At 39.3% G+C, this 27,676-nt stretch overlaps 2 protein-coding genes across 4 annotated transcripts in view; one reads left to right on the top strand and one right to left on the bottom strand.

Moving 5' to 3' along the window:
* Positions 1 to 15,129, top strand: part of FBXO36 (F-box protein 36) — a 72,981-nt gene extending 57,852 nt beyond the window's left edge. For all 3 annotated transcript variants that reach the window (XM_007055039.4, XM_043521921.1, XM_043521920.1), the window contains 2 exons: positions 8,384 to 8,556; positions 12,685 to 15,129. In XM_007055039.4, coding sequence (XP_007055101.1) covers positions 8,384 to 8,556; positions 12,685 to 12,867 — 356 coding nt within the window. In that variant the 3' untranslated portion in view covers positions 12,868 to 15,129. The remainder of the gene's footprint in view (positions 1 to 8,383; positions 8,557 to 12,684) is intronic.
* Positions 15,130 to 15,900: 771 nt separating this feature from the next.
* The window catches only part of SLC16A14 (solute carrier family 16 member 14), a 29,323-nt gene continuing 17,547 nt past the window's right edge, over positions 15,901 to 27,676 (bottom strand). The window contains exons 4-5 of the mRNA XM_007054990.4: positions 25,824 to 26,819; positions 15,901 to 18,929 (exon numbers count right to left, since the gene is read on the bottom strand). Of these exons, the coding sequence (XP_007055052.1) occupies positions 18,781 to 18,929; positions 25,824 to 26,819 (1,145 nt within the window). The 3' untranslated portion in view covers positions 15,901 to 18,780. The remainder of the gene's footprint in view (positions 18,930 to 25,823; positions 26,820 to 27,676) is intronic.

Raw genomic sequence — 27,676 nt, 5'->3', positions numbered from 1 at the left:
TAGAAAGCCTATGAAAGAGTCATTTTAAAATAACCTTTTTAATACTTCCTGGTTACATAGATTTCTGTTGCAGTCTACAAACTCTATAGAGTAGTAACAAAAGTCAATGACAACCATGTACATTCACATTTAAGGCTGTAGGCTGATTTTGTGCTGTTGTAGTTTTTGTAGTAATAACAAAGGTGCATACCAGTCTATGAGCAGATTCAGTGCATGTGCTGCATAGTAGTAAATCATTGATCTACTTTCTTAACCATATAAATAGACTTGCAATTCTTAACACTGAAAGAAACATTCATATAGTATGCAGCATTAACAAGCCTCCATTATTGTGTAAAATCCGGGAACAAAATGATTTCATAATATAAGCTGGGAGAAATACCTCAAAACAGCCTTACACGTATTTTTTCAATTTTGAGACCATAAACAGCAGCCTTCTAAAATACTAATTATCCATCTGCTGAGAGTGAGTATTTTTTTTGACAGCTATGTAAGAGCATTCATTTCTCATCATAATTATCATAGTGATGATGAGAGGAGGGTGGAGAGTGTAGATTTGGTTTCTGAGTTAGTAAATTTTTATGATTTTTTTCAAGGCTGGTTTACAGCATCACTGTACATTCATGGAAGATAGTATAAGGCACACATTCTAGATCTTCACATTCCAAGGGAAGGAGATAAAATCTATTTAAGTCCCCGAAAGAATGAACAACTGGTGCAAGTCACTAAAACTATCAATTGCTCTTAGGCATGAAAATCTCAGTGAGCTCTGAGGATATTCAAACATACCCTTATGTCTAAGCCACCATCAGCTACAGAAATAATATGATAGGTATTTTTACAGAAATAAAATAAATACAGCTAAAGACATTTTGAGAGCATCCACAAACAATTCATATGTTAATACATTCATACCTACATGTAGAAAGAAACTTGCATTGTGTAATAAAAACTCATTTTTATTGAAGCAGCAAAGAATTGGATTGTAGCCTTTTGGTTAGCCATTTAGCATGACGTAGATACGTGTTGTGGACTTTTTTTTTTAATAAAGAGTTGACTCTTTGTCATGCATGAGTCTGATTACCTGGGCTATCCAGCTCTTTTGTTTTTGTGTCTAGATCTTTACAGTATTTACTAAGGGAATTTCCTCAAAAAGAGGATTACAGTAGGGGTATACTGCAACTTTTTAACCGAGTTATGAAAAAAAGAGTCATGACAATATTAATGCCATGTTCAAAGTATGGTCTTATGACATTTTAACTGGATGAGACTACTGAGCAGCTGTCAATGTCTAGCCAGATAGTATTTGGGAAAGAGAGGAGTTTCCTCAGATTCCTATCTTTGTTGCCAGGGTCTTCAGTAAATATCCTTTGTGCCTAAAGACCTACATACTGCTTTTAAAACCTATTCCTAAACATTTTGCTGTTATAGGTTATCCAACGTGTAATCAATATTAAGAAAGTCAGTCCTTAACTGCATCTTGCAACCTGGTCTCATGTTGAATAAACTATTCAACCTCAGGAGTGGGCAGGAAACATCACCTTCTCGCCATCTGGCCCATGACTGTGGAACTCTCTCCTGAATATATTAGGATGCTCAAGAACCTCAGAACCTTCATAGCAAAAGGCAAAACCCACTTCTTTGACCTTGCCTTATATTTACTAATCAAATTCTTGGCACCAGAGCCCACTGCAGTTTTATAACCTAGATCAATGGGAAGACAATTGACCATGTGCACATGACAGCTAGATGAGCATAGTATAAAAAAAACAGACAAATTAGATAACTGTAATTCCAATGAATTGATCTACAAATCTGCACATAACTGCATTCTAGACCAGTGTGATAGACTGGGACATTGGCAGTCAGACCTAGTGGTCAGAACTGGAGTCAGGAACTGAGCCAAAGGTCAGAGCCAGAAATCAAGCAAGAGTCAGAGATGGACATCTCTTCTAACTGGGAGCTTTGTGGGCTGGGCCTGTGGTGAGCTAGGGTCCACCCACCAGCCCACACTCCCTGATGGTACCAGTGAGCTGCCGGGTGGTGGATAGTGGTCTGAGGATTGCCTAGAGACCCACAGACCTAGATTTGAGACCTGCGATCCCCCACATCACCCTCAACCTGAGGGTGCCCTCTAGCCATTAGTGGGCTGGGTTTTCCAGGATGGTTCTTGGGGAAGGTCTTTACCGTATTGGGGCATGGATATTTTCTGTGGACTCCCAGGAGCATTCTTTGGGACCATAATCCTCCCAATCAATCAAATATCAGAGTTTAGTCCATTTCATTCTTGCATCAAGGATCTCTTGGACAACATATTTGTCATGACCTTGAACATGTATTGGCGGGGGTCAGGGTGGGGAGCAGTGAGGAAATATGGCCTGGTAGTGGGGCTTTAGAAAGTAATACATGAAACACCAGGTGGATTCAGAGGAGTTTAAGGTAACTAGATTGACTTAGCAGCGAATTCAGTATGGGCCCAGGAACTCTTAATCCAGTTTGAGATGGCCTCTCTGTGTGCAAATGTTTGGGCAAAAGCCACACCATCTGATCTACAGAAAAGGTGGGTCCTTCTTGTTGTCGGCAGTCTGCATAGTGCTTGTAGCTTCCTCTAGGTAGGTTTTCGGTTCATCTTGGGTCCAATGGATCTGTTGTACCCAGCGTAAGGCTGCTTGGTTGGGAGAGGTCATGGGTAATTCTGGATAAAATAGACAAAAAGGGACTCTGTCTTGTAAAGGCATGTTCTGTGTTACTGTATGTAAACTCCACATGGGGTAGTAATGAGGACTAGTCATTCTGGTGATCGTTTATGTAGCACGGTAGGTACTGTTCCAAAATTTGGTTTGTTCTTTCTGCTTGACCGTTTGACTGCAGGTGATAGGTGGAGGAGAGATGGGAGCAAATGCCCAACTTTTGGAGAACTCCATGCCAGAAGTGAGAGAAATTATGAATCACAATAGGAGATGATGCACTCCAGAAGGCCATGGAGGTGGACAATTTGATCTATACAGAGCTGGGTGGTTTTCTGGGTGGAGGGCAGGTGAGTGCAGGGGTTGACGTGTGCCATCTTGGTGAGGAGAACCACCACGCAGGGGTCAGCAACGTGTCCATACATGGACACAAGTGTCCGTGGTAAAAATTTTGAGGTCTGTGATAATTTTTTAAAAAATCATAGAATCATAGAATATCAGGGTTGGAAGGGACCCCAGAAGGTCATCTAGTCCAACCCCCTGCTCAAAGCAGGACCAAGTCCCAGTTAAATCATCCCAGCCAGGGCTTTGTCAAGCCTGACCTTAAAAACCTGTAAGGAAGGAGATTCTACCACCTCCCTAGGTAACGCATTCCAGTGTTTCACCACCCTCTTAGTGAAAAAGTTTTTCCTAATATCCAATCTAAACCTCCCCCATTGCAACTTGAGACCATTACTCCTCGTTCTGTCATCTGCTACCATTGAGAACAGTCTAGAGCCATCCTCTTTGGAACCCCCTTTCAGGTAGTTGAAAGCAGCTATCAAATCCCCCCTCATTCTTCTCTTCTGCAGACTAAACAATCCCAGCTCCCTCAGCCTCTCTTCATAAGTCATGTGCTCTAGACCCCTAATCATTTTTGTTGCCCTTCGCTGGACTCTTTCCAATTTATCCACATCCTTCTTGTAGTGTGGGGCCCAAAACTGGACACAGTACTCCAGATGAGGCCTCACCAGTGTCGAATAGAGGGGAACGATCACGTCCCTCGATCTGCTCGCTATGCCCCTACTTATACATCCCAAAATGCCATTGGCCTTCTTGGCAACAAGGGCACACTGCTGACTCATATCCAGCTTCTCGTCCACTGTCACCCCTAGGTCCTTTTCCGCAGAACTGCTGCCTAGCCATTCGGTCCCTAGTCTGTAGCGGTGCATTGGGTTCTTCCGTCCTAAGTGCAGGACCCTGCACTTATCCTTATTGAACCTCATCAGATTTCTTTTGGCCCAATCCTCCAATTTGTCTAGGTCCTTCTGTATCCTATCCCTCCCCTCCAGCGTATCTACCACTCCTCCCAGTTTAGTATCATCCGCAAATTTGCTGAGAGTGCAATCCACACCATCCTCCAGATCATTTATGAAGATATTGAACAAAACCGGCCCCAGGACCGACCCCTGGGGCACTCCACTTGACACCGGCTGCCAACTAGACATGGAGCCATTGATCACTACCCGTTGAGCCCGACAATCTAGCCAGCTTTCTACCCACCTTATAGTGCATTCATCCAGCCCATACTTCCTTAACTTGCTGACAAGAATGCTGTGGGAGACCGTGTCAAAAGCTTTGCTAAAGTCAAGAAACAATACATCCACTGCTTTCCCTTCATCCACAGAACCAATCAAAATCAAATACTGAATGACATAATGCCCCCCCTCCCCCACCACCATGTCCATCACTAAGTACGGTAATTTTGCCAAGTGTCTGTTGTGCAACATGGTGGTGCCGATCCCTGCCACCACAGTCAGGATGGTTGTGAACCCATTGGACTCACGTAACTCTACTCTGAAATCTAAGGTGATGACTGCCCAGGAGTTAGTTGGAGCCTTGAGAGGTTGCAGGAGGCTGAGGGGTTTGTTATGCAATGCCTTGGAGTGGTCACACACATTACAAAAGGCAGCATAGGCCTCCACTGTGACTTGCGAGGCCACTAGAAAGATGAGAAATTAGGCATTGGGTCTTGACTCTATCAAAATGTCCTGTGAAGGGTGAGTCATACTTCCTGGGCCATAATTCCTGGAGATCCAGGAGGATCTGAGCTGAGATAACCTACGTGAAAGGGCACATAGGTTATCTCAGCTCAGATGTCGTGGGGCTCCCTGCTTATGGCTTCCTGCTCATCAGAAGGGATCCTCTGGTCATATCAGGGCAAGCAGATTTTGGTGGGAGGCTCCACCCAGGAAGTTATGAGGTTTAAGAATGTTGGAGATTTTGGGATTCAAGCCCATCATGTCAGTGTAGTGTTCTCCCTTCTGGGACAGAGTGTCAGATTTGTATTTTTCGTTCCTGGACAATAAGAGATTACAAAGTTGTAACATGAAAAAACAGAGCCCACTGGAGTTGCTGCTGGATGAGAGCTTTCACCTTATGCAACTATTCTAAATTCTTATGGACAGGGTACAGGGCCCTTTTAAGATAGTGACCCCGTTCCTCAAAGGCAGTTTTGGTCACCAGGAATTCTTTATCCAAAATCTCATTGTTTTGTTCTACGGGTATGAGTTTCCTGGAGTAAAAGGCACATGGGTATAATAGTTGCTGAGAGCTGTGTTTCTGGGAAAATACTGCCCTGATCACCACATTAGAAGCGTCAGCTTCAATGATAAAGGCTTGTTTCGTCTCTGGGTGATCTAGTGTGGGAGTTGAGGTAAATGCAACTTTCAATTGCTGAAAGGCCTGTTGGGCCCCAGGAGATCAAAGTAACTTACTAGTTTTGTGAAGTAGGGCAATAGGGGGGTGCGATGTGCTTTGAAAACCTCAGGATGAATCGCCGATAGAAATTTGCGAATCTCAGGAAGCTCTGTAGTTCTTGGATGTTCTGTGGAACTGCCCACTCAAGATCTGCCATCATCTTACAAGGGTCCATTTCAATACCCTCGGCGGATAGGATGAACCTTAAGAATTTGAATGGAGGCCTGACCAAAAACACACTTCTTCGACTTAGCGTAGATACGATGTTGGCGAAGCCGTCCAAGGATGCAACAGATAAGCATGGTGTGTTGTTCAGCACTGTCTGAAAAAATAAGTATGTTGTCCAGGTATACCATATATTGGTTCAGAATATTTTGGAACACATTGTTAATAGAATGTTGAAATGTGGCAGGGGCACTGGTTAAACTGATAGGCTTCACGATGTATTCAAAATGTCCACAGTGGGTTCAAAAGGCAGCCTTCCTCTTATCCTTACGAGGCTATATGCACCTCAGAGGTCCAACTTTGTGTATATATTGGCATGCCCCATGCAGTCCAGTAATTCAGGAGTTAGAGGTAAGGGGTTCATCAGTTCCTAATGGTGACCTCATATAGTGTTTGGTAGTCCATACAAAGTTGGAGGCTACCATCTTTCTTCTTAACTAAGAGGACAGGTACCCCAGTAGGTGAGGTGGACTTGTAATAAAGCTCTTGGCCAGGTTCTCCTGCAGGAAGGTGCGAAGGTCGACCAGTTCAGGTTCAGACATGGCATAAATATGACCAAATGGTATTTTTATTCCCAGTTTCAGTCATAATCCCTGTGGGGGGGTAGGATTTCTCCATTCTTTTTTCAAATACATTGGCAAAATCACTGTGCTGGGGTGGAAGTTGAGGCGCAGGATCAATGAGTGAGTCTGTTGGACCAACAACTGGCTTGTGATCGTTGGGGTTCTACTATGCACTCTCTACGTCCTGGGATCAAGCAGTGCAGCCAGCAATATTCTGAAAAGAAACTGACCCTTTAGTTCATGCCAGTGAATGAGAAGGTTATGGAGGAAATACCCAGGATCAGGGGAAAATGAAAGGAGCAAATGGCACTAAACAGCAGCATCTCTCAGTGCCCTTGGATGGTGACATGCAGGGCCACAGTCTCTGTGACCACTGGCCAGCAGGATAGGGGGACCTGTCAGTTGTCTCTACTAGGTCTGGAATAGGCTTGGGCCTTAGGGGAATCTGCAGGGTCCAGACTGCATCCAGGTCAATAAAGTTATCACCTGAGTCAATCTGAGCCTGTGGTGGAGGGATTGGAAGGCAGCACCCTGGGACATGTAACTCAAATGCAGTGAATATTGATGTAATACAACTTTGAAACTTTGCTATGAATAAGAAAAATGCTGCTTTTAACCATCTTAATTTAAATGAAACTAATACAGAAACAGTTAACTTACCTTGTCAAATCTTTTTTTAAATGTCCCCTTAATTTTTCTAGTAGTTTACATTTAACACAGTACTGTAGTGTACAGTATTTGCTTTTGCGGGGGGAGGGGTCTTTGCTGCCTGATTGCATACTTCTACTTCCAAATGAGGTGTATGGTTGCCCAGTCAGTTCGTAACTGTGGTGTTCTGAGGTCCTACTGTACTGCATTTACTGCTAGGTGCCTGAGTACCAGGATCATATAGACAAAGTGGAGAGAATTCAGAGAAGAATAAAACAAAATTAAAAAACTGGAGGGATTGATTTAGCAGGAAAGATTGAAAAGGATTTAGCTGTTTACAAGTATTAAAAGAGGATGTAAACACCACAGAAGAAAAGGAATTACATGAGGTGGTACAAAGGGGTATAAGTACTATACGAATTAAGGAACGCAATTAAAAAAGAGAATGTTTGAATATAAACCAAAAAAAATCTTAATAGTGAGATCTGCTGGATTTTTGGAAGAATGTTTCAAGAGAATTATGAACACCCATAGCTTGCATAATTTAAAGTTAGCCTAGACAAAATACTTTAAAATATACTGGAAGGAAAAATCCTACATTGGCAGATGATGAATTAAATTGCCTATCCGGCCTTTTCCATCTCTTAGCTTCCATTATTCTATTTGTATTTTTTTGTGAGTATAACATATGCCAGAAGATATACATACCACTCCTTACTTAGTAGAATTTATAGCTCAAATCTGAGAAAACTAGTTTGGATTTGTAATAATTTGTTAATTGTAAATAAAACAGCTTTGTTTTGAAATGAAAGGGGAGCCCACTGTGAACATATCCCTTTCCAAATCTAAATTACAGAGCTCCTGTAATTAGGTCTTAAACAAAACACAACTCCAAAATGTACTACAGATCACTAATAAAGATGCATGTTAAAATTAAATAAACAAATAGCACATTCAAGAACGTTTTGGTTTTTTTTGAAGAACAGATGTTTAAAACAATAAACACAGGAACGATGCAACAAAATTACAAAGTTGGAACCAGTTTAAAAATGAATGCAATTTTCATTGTTTTCTAAATCTACTCATTAGTTCATAGCACAATATAAAAAACTTGTATTTAATATCTCTTACGTGCGCAAAATGGGATTGGACAGGTTTCAGCTAAGTCTTGTTGCTGCTGCTTTGCTGACATCAAAGTTCAGCAGTGAGCAGAGAAGAGTTAGAGCTATGCTGGTCAATGTCCAAATTTTGAGCATATCCTATCCTATGCAAGACTCCTATTGATGTTTGTGGTAGCTCTGTTCATGGAACAAAACTAGAATATTATATTTTATATTATAAATGCTAAGGGTTTTCAGAATTGTGTTTATCTCGAAAACATCCAGAAATGTATCTGCTTACCTTTTTAAATTGAAGTTGTTCTGTTTTTGGAAGATACATGTAAGATTATCCCTATGCATTGGGAGGGAATGTAAAGGCATTTACAAATCTCTTTCTTTGTTGGGTTTCTTTGAATCACAGTTCAAATTGCTGTAATTTTTGGTGCCAACATTCTGGAGCATATCTTCAATCTGTGCCGGGGTAACTTTGACTTCCTGGAACGGCTTCCTGACTCATTGCTCCTGTACATCATTTCCTTTCTGGAGCTTGAAGATATTGCCAGGCTTTCTCAAGTTTCACACAGATTTGAAACGGTAAAAAACATTTACAATTTATTTTAAGTATTAGTTTTGCTTTGGCACATTCTCCTCATTTAGTTCACTTTTAACACACACATCCTTTACACATGTGTACCTTTAAGATTATTCAGGTAATAAACACTATTCCCAGTATTAAGTATTTGAAGGATTGGACCCATGCTTTATAGCATACAGAGTATTTAAGATCTTGCTGTCATTGCATGGCTTTAGCAGTGCAAGATCAGGCTCCATGGAGGATAATACACTCATGTGTATTACAAAAGCATTCTTAATGGATAGTCTCAACTTTAAAGAAATCATAGAAATATTTTAAAGAAAATTACCCATGCAACCCTGCTGATGTCAGTGAGCTTATGATGATGCAGCTGAGGCTATAATTTGTCATAATGTAATATCAATTACAATTAGCAGTACAAAAATATCAGTATTGTTGTTTTCAAAATCAGCCGTATTCAAAAGTTAAGTTAGACGAATTCACCTGTGGTGTGGAGTGCTTTATTATATGGAACTATGAGGGGCTTTACCAGGTATTCGCTGCCCCTGCCAGAGGCCCCACCAACTTGGCACATCCTGCCATAAGAAGGTACCCTGCTGGAAGGGAAGAGCAGTGACTTCAGACCTCCAGAGGTTGCATAGAGAGGTGTCTCTTGATCAGCTGCAAACAGAACCAGTGAGAGTTGGTCCTCCGGTACCTAGAAGGGCTGGGAGCAGGCAGGAGCCAATCAAAGCCCAGTAGGCCAGATGAAAAGGGCTGGCAGCTTTTACTAGGAACCAGTTCTGAATGAAGCCAGGACAGGGTCAGCTGGCTTGGACTGACTAGTTTTATTGGGCCAGTCTGCAGCCAGATAATCTTCAGTGTCCTAACCCAAGAAACCTGGCTTAGCCAGGGGCCTAGCCTTGACAACATTGGCCTTGGGTCGCTATGAAGGACTAGTGTTTGTTATGGACTTTAACATCCATGTGGTTATTTTGATTTCACGTTTAATATGGTTTCTCCTAACCCCGGAAGGAGACTGGACTAAGAGCTGACCTGGCCAGAGGGTTAGGCCATTGAGGTGGCAGACCATTGCAGATGCAGGACACAAGAGGGTAAAGAGGATGAGTCTCTGCAACACTGTGAACTGACATGAATGGGCACTCTGGCAGTGAGTGCATGATGTAATATTGACCATATAATCAAATAGTATTTAGGTCTTTTCTTTTACAAAGTAAACCTTTCTTTTTTCCCTTTTGGATACTCAGAATCTCAACTGAGGAGAAATAATATTTCTAAACTATGCTAATATTCTTGTGGACATTGGGCTCAGTTATGACAGTAAAGCAAAGCATGCAATAGAGGCAATGGAATAGACTCACCAGCCCAACCAAAGCTTCTGGAGGCTTTTGCCTCATGTACATACAGTGCCTCCAGGAGTGGAGGGTGAACATGGCTGCTGTGCCATATTTGAACTGGGTGACCAGGGATAGTCAATTTTTTTTTTCCTTTTGGTCACGGTCCAAATTTCTTGGTCAAGGTATAGTCAAGATCCAGACTCCAGAGAAAATAATAAAAAATAACGATGATAATAAGCAATAAATAAAAAGATGTTGGGGTCTGTTCAAAGCATCTGGCGGTCTGGATTTGGCTCACAGTCTGCCTATTGACTACCCCTGCTGGGCACACTGTACACTGTCCTGATCACTGGGCCCAATGATTAGGGCTCGGGCAGTGCCATGACTCTGCCCCTCATTTTCTCTGAAGAGGAAACATTGACCATGAGCACTAAACTGGAGCAGTCTTTGTGTTCAAGGGAATGAAAAGACTGCTATTTCTGTGAGATTGTAGTAAATTATTTATCATTTCTTTCCCAACCATGGATCCTTGCAGGACACAGCAGGGCCCTTTTTCATTACCAAATTATCAACCCAGAGCTTTTTTTCTTCCTTTCCAAGATAAATTAAAGAAATAGGTAGCTGCGTCCTCTCATTTCCAGCCCTTACCAAATATTCTGGCTAAGTATCATGGCCACAAGTATCCTGCAAAGACTCCTATATAATATCCAGTTTTGTTACTGGTGGCTCTTGCTGTGTGCCATCTTTTGCCCTCCATCCCATTATTACTACAGTCCACCTTCTATTTCCTGTTCTTGCCAAAGACCCAGATTATCAGCAAAAATATTCTTACACTTTTAAATATGTTCACTTTTATTTGCTTGCATACTCACATGTTTATTTCTTTTCTCACCAGGTAATTCTAAGCATAAATCTCATCATGGTTTTTCTGTCCAGAATTTAGTATCTAGGTTTATTCCAATGCCAGTTTCAAAGTATTTTTACTTTTGTATTTTCACTGTGTAATATTTTAAAACAAAGACAGTGTGAAAGAAGCTGTTTTATAAAATCAAGTAAGGAATGACTGCAGTTGCCGTAATCTGAACACCACCACTCAAGCACTGCGAGTTTTTCAAAATATCAGTGTTTACTGAAATACATAACATGGTATTTTCCATCACAGTCTCAGTAGATTTCTTAGATTTACCTTGTTTGTGGATTTTAAATGGTTCTATAAAGGCAATTATTTTAATTGTAAAAATTGTTACTTATCTTTCTATGAACTAAAATAACCACCAGAGGGGGCTATATCCACGATGTAAACCTGAAGATAAACATTTCTGATGTTCTGTAACTATAGAGTCTGATTTGCTCACACTTACACTGGTGTAAAACTAGTGTAAATCCATGAGTTCTGGGGAGTTACTTCCAATTTAAGCCACTGTAATAGAGAGCATAATCTCACCAAAGTTTCTAACACTGAAAGCTGGCTGTTGTGTTATATATTCTGAAATCCACTATGACTGAAAGAAGAAAACAATAATATTGAATTGAGATTTGCACTGTATGTTTTAATATTGTGTATGAAGTACTAAAAATATTGTCTCCAATATTTTCAATTTAATACAATTACCAATTTTCTAGGCACAACAGAACAGAGAAATATAACAATCAGAAATTTTAGGAAAGCTTTTAAAATTCATCCCTTTTTCTTCTTTCAGCAATATTTGAAGCAGTATTTCCCATGATCCCTGTCTTCCTATTTTGGTCAGACAACCCAGCATATAATATGCTGGTAATATAACCACCACTGCTCAGCAGTGGAACAGATATTGGAACCAAATTGTAGTATTACATCAGTGCAATTCCATTGACTACAGAGGGGTTGTACCAATAAACTCATTGTAAAACTTATGTGAGGAGAGAATCAGATTCAGTATCTTCCAGGATCACGTATTTTAAAGATTGGATATAATGATTATACTGATGCACCCAGTCTTCCTAATAATTACTCTTTTATGATGGTTGTATCATACCTGAAAAAAACCTTCATTTACTCTTTTTGCTTATGCTATAATGGCCTATATGATTGTTTCCACACCATTCTATTTATGCAGTCATTCAAAAGTGGGAAGCATCACCCAGGAATCACAACCCATCTCCAGAACTGAATAGCTCACAATTCTTGTGAAAGCTTCTTTCAGTTGCATAGGGCCATTGGGCCAAATTAATCTGATGTAAATCCAGAGAGTCTGATAGTATAACACCACAAATAAATAGATTTGGCCCTTTTTCTTTACCACAAACACATGTATATATATTTGTGATATGATTTGTAAATAACATGGGCCAAATTTTCTGGTATAGACCGGCACAGCTCCATGGATTTCAGTGGAGCTGTGCCAATATATATCAGCGGACAGTGTGGCCCTATGTGTCCTCTTTGTCACAACAGATGGAGAAAATATTTTCTCCAGTATATTGAAAGAAACCATGACAATAATTTACAGAATATATAATACCATGTACAAGACCAACAAAGACATATAACAAGGGTCAAATCCTACAACCTGGACTCAGTCCTTACTTGGGCAAAACTTGTACTGAAGTTATTGTAAATTTACCCAAAGAAGGTCTGTGGGATTTTTTTCCCAAAAGATCACATTCTTATATATAAAGCTAACTTAATATATAGTGGGCTGAGTTGCCCTATGCCGGGTTTTTGCAAACAAAATGGTCAGTAAACATTGAATATGTCTGGCTATGTTTGTTTAAACCAGATTAACCCTGCCTACTTTCTCTTATAAATAGATATGCAACTCTGACACACTGTGGGAGAAAATTGTGCAGAATTTGTGTGGTACAATTACCCCTGAAATGAGAGCACTGGCAGAGGAAGTGGGTTGGAAGCAGTTCTTCTTCACAAACAAGCTTCAGCTTCAGCTGCAGCTCCGAAGAAGGAGGCAGAAACAAGATGATTCAAAGACTAAATAAAGCAGCATGCTTTTTCATTATGGGCAAAAGTTGCAAGTGCGGACTTGTATATTACATTATAATTGGTTACTTTTACTGAAAAAAATTAGAGTATTAAAACAGTAGACGTAAAGCATAATGGAAGCAATACATAAACAACATTACCTTTTATAGACTGGAATCTTATTAATCAGGCTCCCAGCTACCACCAGCAATAGAAAAGGTTCAAGCTCCCTTGAACTTCTTGACTCTGAGATATAATAAGTTTACATATACAGTGGTTACCATTCGAACAGTCAGCATTTGACAACAGATATCATAATGTTGCCACAGTTATTTGCTAAGAAATAGGGAGAAATGTGGTATGTCAGTTCTTATTGTTTAGAAACCATTGGTAAATGCTGACTGTTTACTGGCCACCATGGCAAATGTGAAATGTTAAAAGGTGACCAGTATGTATCTTGGGTCCAAAATTTGAACTACATTAAAATGAATTTAAAATTAGTGAACGTCTTCTGTAGTCTAGATATCTAAAATTCAAACAAATAAGCAAATCAGCACTCTGTCACTAAGGGGAAACGTCATTAGAGACCAAGAACTGAATGGGTATGTATACCAAATTACCCTTTTCCTTTTAGACAGCTACTTCAGGTCATGGTTTGGGAACACTGGAAGGATGGTATATGGGTGAAATTTTCACTGCTTCTGTCTATGCAGGAACTTCTGATGATAATGGACTAGAGTTGCCTGTGTTGTGACTCTGGTACCTTTGAGTTCTACATTCACTTAAGTATATTTTCAATTATAAAATAATATTTACTATTGGCTCTTTGCATTGTAGCACATCAATAATGTTCCTACCAAACAGAGCTGACAAATCCATTAAAAAATATTTTACATAGCTTAGAATTTCATCTTAATTGTTGTTAATTACAACATTAACGTCAACAATCCAGAGGTCAAGTATTACTATCTTTAAATTATTAATTAATGTCTACCATGTGTTATTGACTAGGTTTAAATATTGAGCATTAATACCAATGCTTGCATTTTTTCCATAAAATGGCGTAAAAGCTGCATGATTTACTCAGCTAAACTCCCACAAACTTCAGTTAGTCTTCCTGAGAAAGGCCTGCAGGATTTGGCACTGTACTAATGATAACATCACAAAATTAAGGCCAACATGGTTGCACTGGAATGCCTAAAGTTAGTCACCTGAATTCACTAAAAAGTGGCCTGATTTATTTTATATGTTGAGCTGATGTTGATGTGAGTTCATAGTATTCAGTACCTCTGAAAATCAGATCATTTTGTTTAGGTGCCTAAATATGGATTTAGGTGATTAGCTTTAGGCACCCAAGTAAAGCCAAAATGCTCAAGGTGACCTAGTTTATTTATAACACAAACTTTTATAATGCAAATGGTCCTTATTCACAAAAGTAGTCTTATTGAAACCAAGACTTACTTATTGTTGTCTTATTGTATGAGTAAGGACTACGCTTGTGAGACAGGGTTACTGGGATTGGACCCTTAAATATGTAGCTGGTTATTTGAAATGTTTTAGTAGAGCCATGTATATTTTGGTTATAGTAAGAATAGATATAAGGAACTTAATCCTGACCAAATGCCACTAACAATTTATACAATAATCTGAGTATGGCCACCAGGGTGACTGATGCACTGGTAAATGATCAAACTAAGTGTAATGATCAAACTAAGGTGCTAATTACAGTAGCATGAAAGGCAGTTAGACAAGTTTTGATCTTTAACTTCTCTAATTTTACAGGGTGGTGTGTTATTTTTTTATTGATGGAGCCTTGTATTATCATTATATTAAACATAAAATAAGTTGTGATTCTTTGTATCTAGTGCCAATTTTTCACCATTTTCCCCCTTCGCCAAGGTCACCATTCAAAGTGAAATGGTATTAAATATATATTCTATGGAAGTTTCTAATCTTTGTAAAACATGCAATGTATGGTATACCCTTGGACTTCATAGATAAATGTGACCATATTCATGCTATAAAGCTATTTACTTGCCAACAGTTTGCCAGAGGAATATTTTCCCTTTTTGTGATGATCTTCAGTTACTTTACTTTAGAACAAATGCCATATTCTCTTTGGGCCAGATTCTCAAGTGGTGCAAATCTGCATAGCTCCATTATTGTCAATGCTGGCCCATGATTTTTAAAAACTGGTTTAAATGTCAAGTATTAAAAATGCAGTTTGTAAATCTACTGTAAATTGTTAATTAAGAAATAAAAGTGTAGATTCTACAAAATGGTTTATTCAGATAGTCCAAAATATATTTTCTCTTATTTCATATTTTTTTCTGAATGTCATTCTAGTAGTACTTTAAATTTTGGAAGAAATGTGCTAATCGGAGTAAATTTACTTTGCACTGGAATTATATACAGATATCCCCTAAATATTTTGCTAATAGTAAAGAGCATTCGGAAGAAGTCCCTGAACCTTTCAAACACTGAAGCATATTCTTAACTTTATCCATATGAGTGGTTCACTTTAAATCACTGGGACTACTTACATTTATAAATTCATTGTGTCCATAAATGTGTAGGATCAGGACTTATGTGATTTTATTTAAAGATACTATGTTTACAAGATTCCAGTCCTTAGAGAATAAAACACTCAAAGGGCAACTCTAAAATAAAAAAGGAATTTATAAAGAACTGCAATGCATAGCGAGCATAGCTACTCGACAATGGAGCCTCTTTCCTCACCTTCATGAAAGCTTAGTGGATTTAGATTTCCCTGGATTTCCTTGGCAGTTTCTGCTCCCAGAATCTGCTCAGGGGGCCTTTCAGATTATGAAAGGAGAAGCCACCTAAATTCAGCATTAATTTAAATTGGTAATTATGCTGGATTGAGAGGGAGATGATGCCAAGAATGGCTATCTCCCCACTTCCTGGACCAACCAGGTTTCTGTCCCCTCTGCAGAGGTGAGGAGAATCATTTAGCCCTTACTTTGCAGGAGTATCTTTTACTTTTAAAATGAAAAAGTGCATAATTAAAAAAGGAAAAAATATTGAAATATTTTATAATATAAAGTTTATTCTCATTACATGATCTAGTTATCCCAAAAAGAAGAAGAAGCTCTATAGAAAGACATATGCACATATCTTAAAAGAACAACATTTAATTCATTACAGTCATATGGAAATAAAAACAATTTGGACAAATGGAAAAGTGAAGTTTGAAGTATAAAAGACACATATCTTTAAAAAAAAAAAAAGAAGGAAATTGATGGAAGATCACCATTTCCATATATATAGTAACCCAACAAAATAAGTCACTTTGATTAAAATAAGCTATCAGCAGCATTCACACTAAACAAGACATTGAACCTGCACTTAAAGAATTGATGTTGGTCTCATAACTTCCCCTTATTTGTTCTGTTTATATGGATACCACAAATTGTTTTCAATAGATTCCAGCAGCATAAATCAATACTAAAGCAGAAACCTCATTTATGACAAAAAATAACCTTTATAAAGCTTAAACCCAGAAAATAAAATGACACTTTGTAGTTAATATAGGCACTACATCACAAGTTGTGTCTCTCAAAGCATGGAAAATATTAATGTAGCACCATACAAAACATTCTGTATTGTCCCTCTGTTATTTGATATTGTCAGAAAAACAAGGCAATGCACTTAAATAGTTAAAACACTTCTCTTTTCCATGCTTTGCATTACATAGCTAATTTTACAGCAAGTAAACAACACTGAAAAAATTTGATCAGTTTTACATAGTGAATGTTGTGCTCTTACGTTGCAACACAATTAGTCGTAATTTAATAACTTTTGTGGTGAAATAAATTTCAATAAAATATCATGCTGTCTTCCATGCAACTGTTTCTAAACCTAAATGCATACTTTGGCCAGCTTCACCCAATATTCTCAAGTTCTATCCCTGAGAAATTGGTTATTTAGGTTAAATAATTAATTACTGAGGAAGGGCTGCAATAAAAAATGTTTTACAGTTTCAAACTGTGTAAACAAGTAAGGTAGCCAGGAACTTCAAACTTTTTCTGGAAGCACCCTCCAGTCTGGAAAATCCTTGGCAAGATGTTTCACCTGCAAAGCATCAGGCTTAGGAAACTATACATAACATGCCATAACATAATATTGGTAACTGTCTTAGATCTCGGACATCCCTTACAACAAATCAGCTACAGGAAGTTATTAAAGGGATTGTTCTGCACATAGGCAAATTCTTTGACTTGTCTCCACTTACCAGCAGATTGACATTTCGACGATTGAGCTACCGGGGGTCGATTTAGCAGGTCAAGTGAAGACCCACTAAATTGACCGCAGATCGCTCTCCCGTCAACTCCAGTACTCCACCAGAACGAGAAGAGTAAGGGGAGTCAATGGGAGATGACATAGCCTAGTGTGGACCCTGCGATAAGTAGATCTAAGCCACCTCGACTTGAGTTACGCTACTAACATAACTCAAATTGCATAGCTTAGATCAACTTTCCCCCATAGTGTAGACCTGCCCTTTCTGTATGGTGATAAAATGCAACCAGAGTAGGGCCAAGTTCAGTCTTCCAGAACGTTGCTGTAAGCACACAGGACCTGATTTTGATCTCTCACTGATGTAAATCCGGAATAACTCCATTGATGTCAATGGGCCTGATAATTAGTTGATGGAAATCCACTTCAATGGACCTATGACAATGTATATTGGGTCTGGCCCAATGTAGTTACAGGTGTAAAACTGATTCAAACAAAACTAGAATCATAGGAAAGGCCAGATTTTGTTCTCAGTGGCACCAATATAAATTGGGAGTAACTACTGAAGTTGACTCTGGCTGCATTGAGATCAGAATTGGGCGGCCCATAAACTCTACCTGAATGCATTAACTTTTCTTATAGACTCTTGCAATAAATTGTCTAGTTTTGCTGCCTGTCCTTTCTGCTGCAGAACCCCATTAATATGCCCCATCCTTCCCCAGTTTTTGTTTGTTGTATTTCAGTGCTGTTTGGTATCAGAATATATTTAAGTACCTCATTTATCATTTCTCTTATGAGCTGAGAATAGATAATTTGTTCTGCAATCAAAACATCAAAAAGAGTTCTTTGGACTGGAGAGTGTTTTCAGAAAAATATAAGATATCTTCAATTTTATATCACAGAAACATTCTTTTAAATATATTAAATTATGTGTATCCTTGAATTATCATTAGTATTGTAGTGACACACTTGTGTAGCTGGATGAGAAATGTAGCCATTTGCTTGTGCTTAACAACAAATTTCTGATCAGCTGGAATATAAGAGTAGGAAAGTATTCATGTGAGGCTTGATTCTTTTCTCACAGCAGTGTAAATCAGCAATAACTGCATTGCAGTCAATAGTTTCATCAGTGTAAAACTGTTGTACATGAGTTAAGAATCAGAACTAGTTTCAGAGTAGCAGCCGTGTTAGTCTGTATTCACAAAAAGAAAAGGAGGACTTGTGGCACCTTAGAGACTAACAAATTTATTTGAGCATAAGCTTTCGTGAGCTACAGCTCACTTCATCAGTGAAGCTGTAGCTCACAAAAGCTTATGCTCAAATAAATTTGTTAGTCTCTAAGGTGCCACAAGTCCTCCTTTTCTTTTTGCGAATCAGAACTAATGTTTCAACCACTGACCAAATGTAAAAATAGCAATATTACATCTGGAAAGCTCTTAACGTCTGTATTTGTTAAAGAGACAGTTCTAAGCAAAGAATCATAAGTATGACAGTCAACTTGCTTTTACAAGCACATTTCCACTAATTATTTAATATCAGCACTTTGCAGCTCATTCATTATTCACTGTGATGCTCTTCAATGCAGTTGGTCTTGTAAGAATAACAATTTTATACTGCTATATAACAGAGACATGAACCCAATATATTCTTTTCAAAACATTCCATAAATTGAACTATACTTTTGTGCTTTCAGTGGGTTTGTCTTTTGATTGTTTCTTTTGAATACAAGGTTGGATGAGTAAAAAGATTATTCCTACCATGTAAAGCAAACCACATATGTAAAAAGAAAAATCATATTTTTGTGTGATGTCATAGATCCAACCTGCAAAACAAGGACAAGACAGTTTTCAGTAGGGAGCATATCAGAGAAACATAAAACAGGAATGTTCAAAAAACACTGCATATTTATCTCATGAATGCATCCTATTATGTGACACTTCATTCAAGTCACCAATTTTTTCTTAAAAAAGAAATGAAGTGGAAATTGTCTCCATCTCTAGACAATAATAACAGAAATGAACTAACAAAAACCAGTGGTTTATTCAGTCCTATGCAGAAAGCCAACCCATGGCCTATGCATCACTTATATCCCATTTAAATCCTCAAAATGGGGCTTCGGATATGCACAGGCCTTTTGATGGTCCTCTCCATAAGGGAGAATTTCACTCCCTGTCTGAAGTGAGATATATGGAGTTAGGACTTTCAAAACATTTTGGACGGGGAAGCTTTCGGAAGAATGCTTTAGATCCAGGGACAGGAAACATGAGTGATTCAGAGGGAGAGCATCAGGCTGTGATGCAGCACAAGGCTGAATGGGAGTTTGGGCTGAGCTACCTACTTGCCAGAAAGAGCTAGGACTCAGGTGTGGGTGAAAACAAGAGGCCATCCTAGAAGTCTGGCAGGAAGATTCCAAGTGGAGGGGCCTATGTTTATAGATTCTTTCTATAAACTTAGGCCCCTCCACTTGGAATCTTCCTGCCTTAATCCATTCTTGTTTTGGGCAATGTTTTCACGTAACTAGAAAAATGTGATCAAATTACTACTACTAACATTATTTCCATATGTATCCAGCCTCCTTTCTTGGAATAAAGAATAGAAAACTGTGAAAATATCAGTTTTGTCAATGAATGTGTTAACTGTAAGTAAACTTAAAAACATGTTGTTGTACTACAGAGGCACTGGGGAACACCCTGATCCTCAGCTGGTGTAAATCAGCATAGCTTCATTAACTTCAGTGGAGTTATACTGATTTACACTGTAAGGATCTGGCTCAACTGATATTTAGTATTTAATTTAATATTTAACATTTACAAAGCACTTTACAGGCTTGATTTTCCACTATTTTGCACCTGGTATAGTCATTTACACCTGTGGAAAATCGATGTAAAATGCCGCTAAATCAGAATGACCATTTTACATTCACATTTGCACAGGTATAAATGGTTATACAAGGTACAGGGCAGTGGAGAATCAGGCCACATATTGAAAGATCAGTATTACTATCCCAGTTTACAGATGGGAAACTGACATGTAAGAAATTACCCCAAGCCATACAGTGAGTTAGTTGCACAGGTGGTATTAAACTTTAGGAGCTCCTGGCTCCCAGACTCCTAATCAATCTGCTATTCAATCATCCTAACTATGTAAATTGTAAACGGAGATGTTTTCAGTCCTCCATCCAAGCTCTAGAACAAGTCACAGATAGTGAACGACTCAAAAATTCAAAACTCAGGTAGACTAAATTAGTCCTTGGCTCCCGTAAGTCTCTGGATGTGTGATACAGGTATCTGAAGACCCTACACTGTTCATTTACTAAAGTCTGTAACTCAAACCGTCTGTTTTATTCAGATTTCTTTCATGTATGATTTTGATCCTTGTTGGTACATAAATCCCAATAGCAAAGCTAGATCACCAAATTCTGAATGCTTCTGTTTCTCCAATCTTCATCAACTCCAGCCCAGACAACAAATATAAATCCTATACCAGCAGCTACAGATAGGAATAAAGCAAATTGCTTCTAACATCCTTCTGAGTACAAAACGGGCTAGCTTGGCTAACCCTATTTAATTGTTGTTCTTTCTCTGACCCATATTGTCCCTGCCACTTCTGCATGTTGTTTTAAAAATTCTGATTATAATAAAGAAAAGGTGAAGGAAATAATTTTAAATGGAAAAAAATCTATTCTATCAGGACTGCTAACTCAAAAGTCCAGAAAAACTCTCTGGGTGAAATTCACCTCTGTGTAAAGGGAAGTATGAAGGTTTAACTTACACATAGGACTCATGCTAGCACTGTGCACAGGGTGAATTTCACCCAGTTTATTTTACTTAACCCAGCTACGGTATATGTATGTGATTTTGTAGGTGATGAAGTTGGTACTAAATACAGAAGACCAATATAGGTACTTGAATACATGCATAAAGTTCCCGGTGAAGTCAATAGGCCCAATCTGACAGTCATTGCGTAGATGGAACTCCCTCTGATGTTTATGGGAGTATTGTCTTAAAAAGGACCACAGCATGCGTTCTAATTGGTGTTGCATATGATTGGTTCAAGATACAATTGAGCCCAAGTCATGAAGGGCCCAATCCTGCAGTCTTCAGTCATATAAAATTCCCCAATTACCTCAATGGGAGTTTTGTGCACATAAGAGCTCCAGGATCAGGGCCTAATAATGGTAATTAATTATGGCGTAAACAGGCATGCACATTGTCAGATTGTGTGACCCTTTTATTTGGGCTGCTGTAATGTTGACAATCTCTTTTAAATATGACTTCACAAATTTGCCTTATGTATAACTGCATAGGTATCTCCTCTTCTCTTTTAGTTTGCTCTGTTCCCTGCTGGCACCCCTCTTCCTCTACTCCTGGAATTATGCCTGGCATATTGCACAATTAGGAGGTTAACTTTGGTCATGAGGGAAAAAACAGCTGAATTAACAAAGCATAAAATTTACTGGGACAAAGAGAAAAAGTACAGTCCACCATCTTCTCTATTTTCCAAGGGACAGAGTATTGTCTAATAGTTAAAGAAAAGTCCTGGGTCCTACTCCCAGTTGTGCCACTGACTCATTGTGTGATCTTGTGCATTCAATACATTCTTCTGTGGCTTAGTTTACCCAAATGTAAAATGGGTATAAAATACTTACCCAAATCACTGGGTAGCTGTGATAACTAATTAATATTTGTAAAACATAGTCAAATCTTCTGATGAAATGCTCTATAACATGCAAAGTACTGTCACTGTTCCCACAGGAAGATACAGTTTCTGTGGAATAGTATGAAAAATTGTCTCATGAACAAGACTCTTGATCTGTACATTATTTAGACCAAATGTTGGAAATAATATCATTTCCCTCCTTCAAGAAAATAACCTTACCTAATATATGTCGCATTTAATACTAGTTACAAAATAAATGTTTATGTAATTAAACTACTCTCTGGTATCGAAAGCAAAAATAAAAGGAGTACTTGTGGCACCTTAGAGACTAACCAATTTATTTGAGCATAAGCTTTCGTGAGCTACAGCTCACTTCATCGGAATGAATGAAAGCAAAAATGTAGTTTTGGTTAATTATATCATAAGACGATTGAAAACAATTTATTTTTTAAAAGTAAATTTAAAACATTATACTACTCAAGTCTTATGTTCTTGAGTGAGTCAGTCATGGGGCCAGGTTAATAAAAGTTGGTGCAAGGAGTCATACATTACCCCTTCCTGCTACCTACTACCAATGGCAATTGAATTTGTGGGTGTTAAATTATTGTGGTTAGGGTACTGGACTGAGACCCAGAGATCTAGGTTTAATTTCTGACTCTACTCCTGATTTTTGTGTATGAACTTGGACTAGTTACCTTATTTTTGTGCCTCAGTTTCCTCATCTGTAAAATGAGGATAATACTTCTCTACGGGAGTGTTGTAAAGATAAATATATTAATGTCTATAAGGACTTCTTCTGATGCTGTGGTGATAGATTTCATACAAATAGGGTAGATAAATAGTGCAGTAGAGTGCTATTCTTTTAACAGGTGTGCAGTCTAGGAATCCTCTCCACTATCTATATAACAGTCTATGTAATAATATTGCTGGATTCTGTGTCACTATGAAGCCTAAAATGTCTGTTGAGTCAATGTAAAGCAATGGAAACAGCTACAAGCATGGTTGAGAGCTCTTTTTGTTTAACATACCAGCAGGTTCAATCATCACTGGGATTTGTGGTCTGTTGCCATCCAATTTTTAAGTTCTCAACCATTTTTTACTTTACAAATTACACCTGTGTGACAGCAAGGCATGTATCTATGCCACACCAAGAACCTAGACCATTATGATAGCAGAGGTAACTTAACCTATCACCACCGTTACGCTATAGCTAATTTGCATGCAACAATTTTATTGGTTGTATGAGGCAGTTGGCACAGATGGTGGACTATTTGGCCCAGATGACACACCCCTGTGACAGCCCAGCCATTCAACAACTAGTTTAAGCTTAAAAGAGATGTCTGGGAAAATCAGTGTGGGGGAAGCTCTTGTTAAGCAATGGCCTGTAGTAAAGAGCCTAACAAAAGAGCCCAGTTTCAGGGTATGGGATTTGCCTGATTTTTGTTTGTTTGTTTTTTTAATTTGTTTTCCTCTATTACTGTTAATAAACTGGGATTTGGTTTTATATTCCTTGAGATTCTGGAATTTTTAGGGTTGGAGCTGTGGGTTCCAGGTGACCCTGTGTAACTCCCTACTGGGGGAAGCTTTAGTTTATGGCCAGAGCTCATAGGAATGCTGCTAACAGATACTTCTGAAGAGATGCACTGAATCAATACATAGGATTTGTAATGTTAGGTTAGATTGATGTTCCATCTGGTCCATATCCTCTCACAGACAGTGGCCAGAATTAGATGCTTCTGAAGAAACCCCATAAAGGACAATTATGGAACAACTGCCAAGGCAGCTCTGGCCATACACCTTTGTGGCTAACACCACCCTACTTCGGGGATATGCTGGCCTCCTGTGGAACATGGGCCTCTAGAAGAGGAGAAATTGAGTTTAAATTATTAAAATTCTGCCCAAGATCAACACAAGCAAGTCTTCTGGCAGACATGTGCCAATGAGAAATGTTTTTAAATGCTGCAGTTTCACTGAAAAGAGATATTTTAGAAAACTTGTTCTGTATATCTTCACATCCTGGTGTTCTGAGCTCAAGTAATAAATAACAATATTACTTAACAATATTAAGATGTGGTAGATCACCTAAAAACTTAAAATGCAATATGTTTTCTATATTGAACAATCTCTAAAAATAGCTTCACTCTCTCCACTGAAAGTTTAGAATAAAGGAGGGCTCAAATTTGCAGAAGCTAACCAATGCTGGCCCCAAAATTATATACCTGCCACAACCTGCATCTAACAGATCTGAGCTAAAATAACACTGGAAATTGAAGCCAACTGTTGCTTCACTTAGTCTTCGCTATTGCCTCACTATTTCCTCTTTGGAATGCTTGATACCACATCTGTGCCAGGCAAGTTAAGTCAGGACACTGTTACAACTGCTGTTTGTACAAGCACATTTCAATGAGCTGTCCACATTTCTTGTTCAAGGAAAACAAGGCTTTTAAGAACCCACATATAGCTAAAGTCCTTCTAAGATCTTTCTCAAGAAGTATGAGTTCAGCATCGTGACAGCCCATACGGCAACCTCAATTCCTTGACTGATGCAGTTCAATTCTGCATTCAGATTGTTTCAAAAGGTTTGAAACACAAAACACCATACACAAAATAAACTCCTGTTACCATGTTATTCACATTGGTTCATAATATAAAAGCTGAAGGGCTAGCTGTTTTAGAGCAATCACTGTATCTTTTTTTTAATTATTTAAAGGCCAAATTCTCCCTTGAGATATGTACATGTTAACTCTTACTGGACTCAATTCTGGCTGACAGGGTTTGGGAAAATGCACCGAAGAGTTGTAGTTTTGCTCCCCTTTGAAAGGATTCAGCATGTGTTCTTGTCTACATCATTACAGCAGTGCTGACAGGTACAGAGAAAGAGAGAGGGACTATAGATCTCCCAGCGCTGGTGGTGGCTCTAGCCCAGCTCAGTGACCATGTTATCCCCTACTGAAGATGACCTATTGCACCTTATTGCTTTCTTCTGACTCATGCACCCAAAAAAGACAGTCACAGTCTGGGCCAAAGTATTATTTTTAGGAAGTATTTTTGTCACCTGCCTCCCCATTCCTTTGTACTGGATATCTTACAGTGAAGGGGCTTGATTCCCTCTAAGTTCATTTGAGGGGAGCTGTAGCAATGCTTGCAACTTCACTTCTCCCAGGGGTGAGGGGGAGCATGCAATATAGTCCCCAAAATGGACAGTGTTGGCTGATAATCGGCCAAAGCCAAGGCAGCTGGTGATGAGCTTTATCAGCACATCCATTGGGCAGCTTATGCTGCTGGAGCACAAACACAATTTAAATCTACCTGGTGGACCCACCATAGAAGGCTCTAGGCACCAGCAAAGCAAGCACGTGCTTGGAGTGGCACATTTCCAGGGGCGGCATTCCAGCCACCCTTTTTTTTTCGGGGCAGTTGCGCTCTCGGAGCTGCGCCACTTAGACAGGGTGAGGGTAGTGCGCCCCCGGCCGCAGCGGGAAGGGGAAGCCTCAGCCCCGGGATGCTGAGCTGCCAGGGCCCAGCCACTACCTGGGGAGGAGAGGGCGAGTCCTGCCGGGGAGCCAGGGCTGCGCTGCCTCATCTGCGCACTGGCTGCTGCGCTGCCTTGTGCCACCCCTTATATTGGGGCTTCTCTGCGCGGCTGGGCGGAGGAGGAGGTAAAGCCCTTGCAGGCGCTGGGAGAAGGTGACATCACTCCCTCTGCTTCCAGCACCGCCTGCAAGCCCCAGCACCACCTGAGCTTGGGGCCACAAAAAACCTAGAGCTGGCCCTGTATGTTAATCCTTTCTATACTAGAAAATTTTTATATACAATTATTTTAAACAATGTACCATAAAAATGACAGTTTGTAACAGAGCTAGAATGACTTGCAAGGATGGCAGTTTGTACTGAGGGTGGGGAATGTCTTCTGTAAACACATACCTGTAAAATGGGACACTAGTCAGAGTGGGAGCTGCTGTAATTTTGTTATCCACATTATTATAATATCACAAGTATATAATAATTCAGATATAGTCACAGATATGCATTTTGATTTGAAACTTGAACTACTTACCTGCAAATGGTGGTCCTAGCAGTGCAGATATCCCATTGGCACAAAGTATGATGCCGTAAGCATTTGCAAGGTGCTCTATCCCCACTAAATCTTCAGTCACAACAGGCATGAGAGAAAAATATCCACTGGAAAATCCTATTAGGGCACAAACCATTGCCAGGCTAATATATGTACGCATTAATGGCAAAATAAGAATACAGGTGACAAGAGTGAAGTTAGCTGTCAGAAAGACATTCCAAGTACTGATGCAGGGTAAATCAGAGATGATTCCAAGGATCACCTTACCAAATATATGAACTATGGCTATAATCGAGGTCAAAGGAAATACATCATTCTGTGTGGATAAATTATACTGTTTGACGATTTCTGGAAGATGAATAAAAGGAATAACAAAGCTGCTGTATGCAAACAATGCCCAAAACACAAAGGCCACAAATACTCTATTGGTAAAAAGTGATGCAGCCCCAAAGTAGCTGGAGTACCATGTTCCAAACCCCTTCTTGATTGTAACAGTCAGCTGGCTCACTCTCTTGAGAATGCAAAGAGCATACAAATGCTTTCCACGTCTGGTTTTACCTTTGCACTTCATAGCTTGAATATTATCAAGCACTTCGTCATTAGCTGGCCCTTCTTTTTTCTCTTGCTCTTCATGTAATACCCCATTAGATTTTATGGGCTTTGCAGAGTGGAACAGAGCTTTTGCATGATAATCTTCACTACTGTTTCTCTTAACACCTTTTTCATTGGCATCCTTCCTGGAAGAAAGTGGCCTCATGAGCGCCCCGCAGACACACAGGTTCAGAGACACAGCACCCTGGATGAACATTGCATTCCTCCATCCAAATTCCTTACATAGATACTTCAGTAAAATGGTCATTAGAAATGTTCCAAACCCTGTTCCAGTGGTACTAAGTCCCTGAGCTAGTGCTCTTCTCTTCTGAAAATACTGTCCTACCATGACCACTGCAGGAAGATAAACCATGCCACTCCCAACACCTGTGAAAATAAAAACATCACATGCTACTCTACTGAAATCATCCAGATTTAGCAAGGTATACAACAGGGATGCCCAAACTCTGCAGCAGCAAGAGCCACATTAGCAACATACCAGTAATACAAGGACCATACCAAATTTGTATATAAATATAATAAATAAATACTTTGCATTTATCATTTACTTTAATCCAGTATTCATAGTACTTTCCAAACACAAATTAATTAATCCTTGCAAAGTAGGTATTGTCCCATTTTACATATAGAAAAACCGAGCCACATTGAGGCTAATGGCTGTTGATATTTTTAGAGGTGTTGAGCAGTCATATCTCAATATGACATCATCAGAAGCTGTGAGCGTTCAGCACTTCTGAAAATCAGGTCCCAAGTAACTAGCCCAAGGTTATGCAGCAAGTCAGTGGTAGAGGTGGCAATAAATGTACATAGATTTTAATTTTTAATTGTATATGCACACAGCCATAATATTTACTTGTACCTGTATCTTATTTGACAGCAAATAGACATTGCTTGATTTTTAAGTTCACGAGTGATGAAAACCTGCAGCTAGTCAGTTTTTCCTCACTTTGCAACTACAGGGTGGGGTGACTGTAGGACACATTTTAGAACTCCATGGGCTGCATTTGTTGCCTGATCCAAAGCCCACTGCAACACTGCATGCAACACAGTATCTATAGGTGTAATAATAGAAGATGACAGAGGGGAACATCTCCCCTTAACTTTCAGCTGTGAGGGAGGGGGCTGACAATGCCATTCCCTCTTCCCCCTTTCTGCCCCCTGATTTTTGCTGGCTGTGTAGGGGAGGGGACAGAGAGGAGAAGCTAAGAATAAAAGATATTACC

Source organism: Chelonia mydas, chromosome 9 (genome assembly GCF_015237465.2).
Source record: "Chelonia mydas isolate rCheMyd1 chromosome 9, rCheMyd1.pri.v2, whole genome shotgun sequence".
Lineage (NCBI taxonomy): Eukaryota > Metazoa > Chordata > Testudines > Cheloniidae > Chelonia > Chelonia mydas.
The sequence above is the reverse complement of the archived record's forward strand: the minus strand, read 5'-3'. Positions and strand labels throughout refer to the sequence as shown.